This window comes from Cornus florida, unplaced genomic scaffold, assembly GCF_030987335.1.
Source record: "Cornus florida cultivar Cherokee Brave unplaced genomic scaffold, ASM3098733v1 CherokeeBrave_3.0.0_Hap2_Chr09, whole genome shotgun sequence".
Taxonomy (NCBI): Eukaryota; Viridiplantae; Streptophyta; class Magnoliopsida; order Cornales; family Cornaceae; genus Cornus; species Cornus florida.
The window spans coordinates 53,603,456-53,613,719 of record NW_026775579.1 but is presented as its reverse complement, the minus strand read 5'-3'; the positions used below and the strand labels follow the sequence as shown (position 1 = coordinate 53,613,719).

The following is a 10,264-nucleotide window of genomic DNA, read 5'->3' as shown; positions in this document are numbered from 1 at the left end:
ACAAACCCGTGATACGAGGCATGAGATTTTCTTATTTAACTTTTAAATTGTGATAGTTTTGAGTCAATTCAATAATTTGCTCTACCAACGAGCCAATTTAGTAACATCAAACTCTAATTTTTCAAAAAAAAATTTGGGACTCGAGTATTAATGCACACATCTGCGTGAATAACAACTAAGAAAAAAAAAACTATAGAGTGCTGTAAATAGTATTATTGTTTTATTTGAAAAAAAGGTTATCCATTAGTTGCATTTCACGTAGAGCGTTAACTTTCATACTAGTAGCATATAATAAAAGGACTTAAACTTTTTTTTTTTTTTTCTCCAAAAGGACTTAAACTGACTTGGGCCCAGAATAACCAATAGCAGGGAGAGAAAAAAGAAGAGAGAGAGAAAATGGAGAGGGGGAGGAACGGCCGCGACGAAGAAGAGAAAGGTTTGTTATGGAAGCTTCCGGTACTTCAGTCAAATCAACTGGGAAAATTGGGCCCTGCCTTCGGTTTCGGCGCCGGCTGTGGTGTCGGTTTAGGCGTCGGCCTCATCGGAGGTAAATCTTTTGCTACAACACTAATATTACTACTATTACTTGGTTGCAATAAAATTGCTTATTTGATTGTAGTGGCTTTTGATTTTCTTTCATTTTCTTTCATTTTCCTCGAATCCTTAAAAACCAAATGGATCATAAGGAAGGGGAAAAAAAGAATCAATTGATTTTGGCTATGTGTTTATGACTGAATCAAAGTTGTCTCTTTTATATTATTTCTAAGATAAGAATTACTACAAATATCTTGACAATTATATGTAATTCAAATATTTTCAAGAATTGTAAGTTACAGTTTCCAATCACGGAAACAGTCTCTCTGTATTCGGGGTAAGGCTGTGTACGTCTGACCCTCCCTACACCCGCATCCTACACCCGCATTGGCCGGAGGTACTGGGCTAGCCCTTTCTATTGTTGGGTTTTTGGTCTTGTTAAGAACTGTCAGAAAATAAGGAGCAATATTGAGTGGTCACTTTCTCTCTTTCTTTTTTTGATAAGTAATAGTGAGTGGTCACTTTCACATGCAACTGTGGGTTTTCAATTTTGTTATTATTGTTTATTTCTTTTTCCAGAAATGTCTGATTGGATGACCATTGTATTTTGCTGTTGATTTGCTAATGTGTATTGCATAGGCTTGCAAAATGTTTGGAAGTATGAATGTTGAAGCATTCTTTCAAACCCATTGTTATTTGTTACTTTTTTTTTATAATTTTGCTTTATGGTTCTTTCACTCACTGATGATAAAAAAATTGGGACTTTTTAGCTTAGGTAAATCTACAATTTGCATTTCAATTTTATTATTGTTCTTATTATTTTGTTAAAAGAAGAAGGTTTATTATTCTTTTGGAGCTCTTATTCATGATTAACTCAAACAATCTAATCTTTAGTTATTCCCTACTCCAATTTATATAAGCCGAAGGAAATCCTCCTATTAAATAATGACAAACAATTAAAAAGGAAAAAGAAAATAGATTGTTTATATATGTGTTATTTTGCATTGAATAAGTAGAAGAAAAGCGAATATGTAATATTTAGAGGAAGAACATTGAAATAAAACATTCAAATCATAACTAGGAAAAAAAAAAAATTCAAATCACCTAGCGAAGTCCACTCTGGCAAGCTTTATAGAAAACCCACAAAGAAGAATATGGTTTCTCCTTTTGGCTAGTATGAGTTCAACATCATCTCTTCTTCTTCTTCTTCTTCTTCTTCTTCTTTTTTTTTATTTTTTATTTTTTTATTATTATTTATTTGTTTTTCTCTTGGTCGTTGTTTTCTATAATATGATGCCATGGAGCACTAATTCAGAATTTTCTAAATTTCCAAATAAGAAGTTGTATTCCCTTTATATTTTTAAAGAATCCTAGTGTAAGCTACATGATTATGTATTTGGAACTACCTTAGTGGCCACTGGGAAATGCTGTGTTGATTAATCAAAACTTGCATGAGCCTTCTGTACCAAGCTGATATATGCACTATCATGCTGAACTGGATGCCCAATCTAGTTAATTGGCCCTTCTAAGATTTTTGCTGGGTCCAACAAACAATGCTTGCGATTTGTTTTTTGCCTTTAATTTTTGGTCTTGAAGGTTTTCAGTTTCACCTAAATTAGAAATTGAAAACTCTGTATCTTATTATATTAGATTTGAATAAATTGGCTATCATTTGTTTTTTTTTTGGAATACAAAATCCTAAAATTTACCCCAACCTTTTAGTTGCTTCATTTTGAATGCTGTCATTTTTTTCCTTTTGGCTGAAATACTGTGTATTTATGCCTTTTGAGTTGCTACCAATGATTTATGCCGTTGGTTACAAACAATACGGGAAGCTGAGGACATGGAGTGAGCGAGCGAATACATGATTTCGTCCTTGTTATAGCAAATGGTAACATATTTTTGTAACTGACCCTCTGACCTTAGGATTATGCATTTTATGTCGAGTGCAGTTGAGTTCCAATTTTCTATTTGTTTTGCTTACGCCATAATTAGGCTTTTGCAATTTCATTCTCTATACTACTCTCTAAACATAAATATGGTGTGGATAGTTTAAGATTGGTATAAATCATGACCTTAACTTGAATAATTCCCAATCTTTTAATGATGATTTTATTTAGCATGGCTGTTGATGGTCTATATTCGGTTGCAGACTGAATTCTACTTGAAGACCATATTTTGATGAAAGTCTTTTCTACTCATTTAAATACTAACTAATACAAATTTCACTTCAGGTACAGGCTTTGGTCCTGGACTTCCTGGTTTACAGCTTGGTTTTGGCCTTGGTGCTGGATGTGGTGTAGGTTTAGGATTTGGTTACGGTATGGGGAGGGGTGTTGCTTATGATGAGAGCCGGAGACACTCTAATGTTGGAAAATTGTTTAATGGAAGAAATCTTCCTTCTCAGTAAGTTTATTTTCTCATTATTTTATCTGTCGTGCATTTTATTGCATTGAACTCACTTAGATGTGCCATCTTCACCATCTACAGTGTAATCATTTTGGCTTCTGTCACCCCTATGCCAAACAGAAAAGGAAATAACAAAAAGAAAAGAAAGCTTAGGGATGCAACTGAGGTGGGTAAAACCAAGCCCAATTCTATATTAGCGGGCTTTTGGAAGCACTTTTCGAAACTCGGGTCGGGCTTGGATTTAGATATCCTAACCCAAATTTAATTCGGGCTGAGCTAAAGTTATGGTGCAGCTTGAACCCAACACGAACGGGGAAACCGAAGCTTAACCCGTATTCCATCTTTACTAAATACATATCTGTGTGTTATATGGTCTATAGAATACAATTAGGCTGTGATGACTTTTGTTATATATGTGTTATATGGTATTACAGTATACAATTAGGCTACGATGGCTTTATTTTTTCTTTTTTATTTTGGGTTAATTGCAGTAAATTCCCACATCACCCTTCTGGAAGAAAATTATCCCCCCAAACTATTGAAAATATGAAAATAAGGCCAACAAGCTAATGATCATTAACAGGCCATCAAATGTGTCTTTGAAATTACTGAATTGTTTTTGAGATTAATTGCACAAAAACTCCCCTTAACCCTTGGAATAGGGGTAACATCCAATTTGTATTAGTATTTTTATTATTTTTAGTTTAAGGAGGTTTATGCCTTTAATCCTAAAGGATAAATTGCAATTTAAAAAAATTCCTAATCTGTCCATTTATTCTAGGATGGGGGCTTCGTGCAACCTTTTTTTTGGCATTTTAGGGTGTTTATTAGCTAAAAAATTTAGTACGAGGGTGGTATGCAAATTTTTTGTAGTCACAGGAAGGTACGCGCCCACGTGTTTGGGGAGGGAGGGGTGCTATTAACCCTTTTTATTTTATTTTGTTTACATTTTGTGGAGATTGGGAAATTAGCCTCACTTTTAACCTAATTTCCTTAATCCAAACTTAAGTTGAATTCAATGCTCTTGAGATTTGGTCAGGCTTGCCTCGAAGAGTTAAAATAAAAAACTTGTTAGCATATATATGATAGCCACGATTTATGGAATGACTTACCATGTTAGCATATATTTGATTATGCATATGTTAGCATATATGATAGTCATGATTTATGGAATGACTTTCCATATTAGTAGAGATTTGATTTACTTATCAAAAAAAGAAGAAGATTTGATTTAGTTTCTTTTCTTGTAGTATGAGCATGTGCTCTTATTTTATCTATAAATACTAGAGCTGTGAATGAGTGATTGATATCACTCAAGCCTTTACATATTATAAATCTCATTCAAACCTTTTACATATTTCTTTTCTCTTTCTTCTATATTGTATTTCTACTTGGTATTAGAGCCAGGGTGGTTCGACTGCAATAAGGGCATTGCGAGTTCGGCACCACCCATTCAAGAATGGTCTAAGGTGAGATCGCCCATCTGGGAGGTGTCGGGTAGGCAGGGTGATTCGACCTCAATGAGGGTATTGCGAGTTTGACACCACCTATTCAGAAATGGTCTGAGGAGACATAGTTGTTTATTTTTTATAGTCTGAGGAGACATTGTTGATTCTTTCTTCTACATTGTTTAAACATATGTATAAAGGGGAATGGTCTGAGGAGACATTGTTGATTCTTCCATCTACATGTTTTTAATATGTGAAGGGGAATGGTCTTAGGGGACATTGTTGGTTGTTTACGGTCTGAGGAGACATATTGTTATTTGTTTATGATCTGAGGAGACATATTGTTGTTTGTTTACGGTTTAAGGAGACATTGTTGGTTGTTTACGGTCCAAGGAGACGTGATTGGTTGTTTACGGTCTGAGGAGACATTATTAATTGTTTATGGTCTGAGGAGACATTTTTGGTTTGTTAATCGACATTTTTAATCTAGTCAAATCTTCACTCTGCAACTTGTAGATTCTGAAGAAGGGTGCTAGCAAGACCATGTTTGAAGATGCGTTGTCCAAGTTGGGCGTTTCAGAGATCCACGCACCAACTTGAGGGGGAGTGTTAGCATATATGATAGCCACGATTTATGGAATGACTTACCATATTAGCATGGATTTGATTATACATATGTTAGCATATATGATAGCCATGATTTATAGAATGACTTATCATATTAGCAAAGATTTGATTTAGATTTGATTTAGTTTCTTTTATTGTATATGAGCATGTGCTCTTATTTTATCTATAAATACTAGAGCTGTGAATGAGTGATTGATATTATTCAAGCCTTTACATATTATAAATCTCATTCAAACCTTTTACATATTTCTCTTCTCTTTCTTTTATATTGTGTTTCTACTAAACCCAATGTGCCGGATAAACTTCATTTCTTGAATCCGTTCCCCTTACTTCATCTTGATTTGACTGTATTCTTTTCACTTAGTCGTTTTGCTAGAAGGAAAAAAACATCGAAAAGTTAAGGTAGTAGAAAGGGAAGTGAAAGAAAGGAAAATATTTTTTCCAGCATGCCTTTGCTTAGAATGAAAAGGTCCTAAGAAAGTTTTAGAATAATTCCATCTTGTGGTCCTATGAAAGTTATAAGAAAATATTATTGCTTACGTAAATTGTTCTTATTTGTACTAAACGGAATGAAAAATGTATATATTTATTTTTGAAAACAATTATGCATAAACCCATATATTTAGGGAGACAGTGATAAAGTGCATAAGTGCAAGTTCAAACATTTTCTTGTACTTTTTGGAGGAATTTTTTTTTGGGAAAGTTAAAGTGGTTATGGAAAATTACTTCCTTATAAGAAATCCTTTTCCTGCCATCCAAATTCGTAAATTGTGAACAATTTTTCATTTCCTGCACTTTAAACTAATTCCTGTCTAACCAAAGCAAGCTTTATTGGGGGAAAAAGAAAAAGAAGGAAAATTTTGAATCCTTTAGTATATATGTAATGTCACCGTAAACAGAGCAAATTTTTTTGACAAAATGGAAAATAACTACAGTACATATCGGTACAGTACTGGCACAAAATTACCACTATAGCTATGGATATCTTTCCATATCACCGTACTTTTTTTATTCTTAGGTTCTATATTACTTCCATCGTCATTGTACTTTGTACATTATCCTTCCGTTGTCTTTATTCTTAGGTTCAAATAAGATTTGGTAGCAGTGTTGTTTAACCTGTATCTTTTTGGTTCAGTATACTTACGAAGCAGGTATTACTTGAAATGTTATGAGTATTACCGGTGGAGTGGGTAGGGGGGGAACTCATGCTAACCCGGGGCAGATGGGTACAGATGGCAGTGCAACTTTGTAAGGGAATTGTTGATCCCTTAGGTGACTTCTTGGCAAAAAGCCTTAGTGTCCATATAGAACGGAGGGAATTCTGTTTGTTGGTCTCAGTTCTATGGGTCTTAAAATACACATAGAAGCCCCTTTTGTAATCAGTAATGAGGTCAGAGAAGATGTCCACTTGGTTGCCATGTAGTAAAAGGTAATTGACCATGGCAATCAGGCTTGTCGTGGCTTTGATGATATAGCCAGGTACACTTTGCAACACTTACTGCTTCATGGCTTTGATGATATAGCCAGGTACACTTTGCAACACTTACTACTGCTTCAGAGTTATGATAGCCGATTAATGCAGTAGGGTGGCCATTTAGTGAGGCCTGTTGGCCAGTTAAGATTATAAGACAAGGGAGATCTGGTGATATTTTATGTAAGGGGCCAATACTCTCACTGCTCTCTCGAGTCAGGTTGAGGTATCCTGAGCATTAGCCACAAAAGCTAGAACCTCTAGAATCCCATTAGATCAACTATCGTGACCCAATTAAGGAGGATTATGTGAGTTGGTTGTATATTTTGCCAACTTAGACCTACTGAGTCCATCCAAAACATGAGGTGTAAGAGGTGCATTAGGAGAAGAGGTCCTCTTTTATGTCTCCCAAGGTAAGTCATCCTCATGACAAAGGTTTATCTGAGAAGAGGTCCTTGCGATAATTATGACACGAGAGAGACCTATGTTGGGAGAAGAGGTTATTGCCCAAAGTAACCGTCTTTACAACGCTAGGTGCCTCTTTAGTCTTTCTCATCACAAGTCCTCGATGAACCTTGAGGCTTGAATGAATGCTGTTAATTTCTGCCCTTGAAAGAGGTCGAGTATTTGGGCTGTGATACAAGTTACAGGAGTTCGAGGGCTGTTTACCTTTACCTCTATTCAATATTTGACATATGACTGACATTGTCACGTTGGGCTATCAGCCATTTGTGCCGGGTCGCCATACCATGTCAGAGTGCCATGTGTAAGGTGGACACCATGTACCCAAATATGTTATGTAAATGCACGTTATAATGAACCCATTTTCTATGCTGTGTGCATCTATGAAATGATACATAAGATTATGTATTGACTAGTATCTTTAGTAGGATTTCAAAATTCAAAAGACCATGATATCGGATGAAAATGCATAAAAATATATGTAGCTGTCTAGTCAAGTGAACTTCAGTATTCAAGCAAAAGATTATTAGATTGACAATTCGAAAACTGAATACAAGTTCAATATAAAACAGAAACTATTAATGTGAAAGTTGACTCGATAAACATTTTCACCTTCTACAAAAAAAAGTATAAAAGCGATGAAAAAATAAAAAATAACTACTAAACCTCGTGCTTCTGGAAGTGTGTCCAAATAATAATAGACTTATATAGAATTATATATATATATATATATATATAATAATGAATGGAGCAATATTTTTGAATTTATTACTTCTAATTTACATTTGAATGTTCAAAATTAGATTATTTTTTGTGTTACCACGTGTTTCAAGTGTGAGTACATATCTAAATGTTAGATTTATTAGATATTCAAACCAAGGACATAAACATGCAGCTAAATTGTTCGTATTTTTTATAGTTCCTTTCTATTGTTTAAGAGAAGGTGTTGATGTTATGTAATGTAGAGTGTTTCACATGGAGACTTCCGTAGTTTTATATAGTTCTTAAATGTCGGGGATATATTTATTAGGTTTATGTCTACCCAGGCATGTCGAATAACAGATTCTACAGCATTACCCCGTCGTCGCGTGTCTCATACAATTTCTTCATGCATTTGAGAGACTCGTATGATATATATTATCATAGTGATAGGGTCACACGGGTACATTGCTCAATATAGTACCAAAAGGGGGCCCCATCTTCTTCTTCTTATTTATTATTGTTGTCTGTCACTGGTTTTTCTGATTCATGTAGTGCTTATTTGGGCAAGCAAGTGCATTTAGAAATTGGTGTAGATAGCATTTGGCTTTCCCATATTTCTTTGACACCCTCCAGATATTTTTTTTTGTAAAAATAATATTAAAAAATTATCTGGTATTTGTAATGAGTTGTGGTTATGGAAATCAAAAGTGTCCAAATTTGAACTGAAAACAAGGTGTCGTCAAGGAAATAAAGAATGTCCTTGTTAGACTGAGATGTTATAATTATGTGTGTATATGTTGAATTAATCAAATTAATTCCTATGGCTGCAAGTTATAGTTACTCATTCTTGTGTGCGCTTGTGGCTTGGTGGTTTCAGGGATGAGATTAATGCTCTCGTTGATGATCTTGTCATGAACACGAAGAAGCTAATCAAAGCAACTTCCAGAGAGGTCGATAAGTGGAGGAGATAAGTGGAGACGAAATCGAGACGATGATTTCTGGGTGTAGAATTGTGTCAACGACCATATGTTGATTACAGTTCTCTAGCTAGTCTATACATATGCATGTATGTATGAAACGCATGACTCGTTCCTTTTTTATACAGATTCTGTAGCATGTATGCCATTGAGTTTGGATTATTAATTGCTTCAGTTACAATTCTTTCGTTTGGTTTTTCGGGACCTGAATTTGTCTAGGTCAACCCTGTTCATCTATACTTAAAAGTTTACTAGTTTCCCATCACAAATATCATTATATGCTTCATAGTAAATCACTTCACATGCATTTCTGTTGTTGCTCAACTCAGCCATGCATTGAATCCCCGGTTTCGTGATTATTTGCTGCTGCAAAACCATCCATAGTCTCTGGCATCGCACAGGATGGATTTCAATAGACTCATTTTTCTCTGTTACAGTTTTGAGCTGTTTGGATTGTTTGTTTTAATAGTGAGCAGGGAAGAAGTACGAGTTTGAAACACTGGTGAGCAGTTGAGTCTGTGATTTAGGGTGTATTCTCCTTCTTCTCTAATTCTTCTAGAAGCTATATAAGAGTTGCTTACAAGAGTTCGCAGAATATGGTTTTCTGGTGTTTATGTTTAGTGATTGTGATTGTTGTGTAAAATATTTATTATTTGTTATTAGATTTTGATATGAATATAGAAATATGGCTTGGTAATGATCTCTTCTCACGAGCTGCCATGCAATCAAAAAATTGATAAAACTGACACATTTGATTGCGTGACAGTTTTATGATTGGTCGGGATCACATGATTCCGATCATGTAATAATTTTTTTCTTAAAGAGGCGAGTGTTGAGTTAAAACTGATACATTTGATTGCGTGACAGTTTATGATTGGTCGGGATTACATAATTTCGATCATGTAATAATTTCTTTTTCAAGGAGAGGCTAGTGTTGAGTTTTTATGTGTAAAATGGTCATCTCATTAATAATTATTAGAATAACTGAAAGAAGTAGTATGATTTCTTTTGGTTTGTAAGGTGAAAGGCTAAGGTAGTGTTTAATATAATCTTAAAGTAAGTTATGTCATTTTTAAATATATTTAAATTATATTACCATCATAATAATGAATATGGTGTTGAATTGAGTTATTGAATAATTTTTTTTTGTAAACCCTTTGTATTTGTTGCATCTTTGATGTGCCCAAAGGAAGAAAGCATTTTATTTTTTCATCCTTCAGTACACTGATGGTGCCATATCATCATCATATAAATAAAAATAGTTTTATATCATCAATATGTTAAAAATATTAAAATAAATTTCCAATTAGACAAAAAAATTTGAGGCAAAAATAAAGTACAGGACAAAACATTACATTTGCTGTTTCACCAATAAGATGCATTATGAGCTGTATTACATCCACATAGACCACATCCGCATTTTGTCCATGTTATCCACAAATAAACAGATTATTGGAGATTTCAGGTCATCATCCGCCAGGTCAGCATATCATCCGCCACGTCATCAAACCCACCCTATCAAGAAGCACCATTAGATTACGAATTTACCATGCACACCAATCACAACCAGAGAAGGAAAATCCTACGTGGCACGTCCACACCCACCAGATCAAGCATTTAGTGTGTCTCTCTTT

The 10,264-nt window shown here is 34.5% G+C and overlaps 1 protein-coding gene across 1 annotated transcript; it reads left to right on the top strand.

The window, feature by feature from the left end:
• The first annotated feature begins 333 nt into the window (after positions 1–333).
• LOC132273959 (protein TRIGALACTOSYLDIACYLGLYCEROL 5, chloroplastic) lies at positions 334–8,814 on the top strand. Its single transcript, XM_059775088.1, has 3 exons — positions 334–547; positions 2,769–2,940; positions 8,531–8,814. The coding sequence occupies exons 1-3, from the start codon at positions 397–399 to the stop codon at positions 8,622–8,624; spliced, it is 417 nt and encodes a 138-aa protein (XP_059631071.1). The 5' UTR covers positions 334–396; the 3' UTR covers positions 8,625–8,814.
• Positions 8,815–10,264: the final 1,450 nt, after the last annotated feature.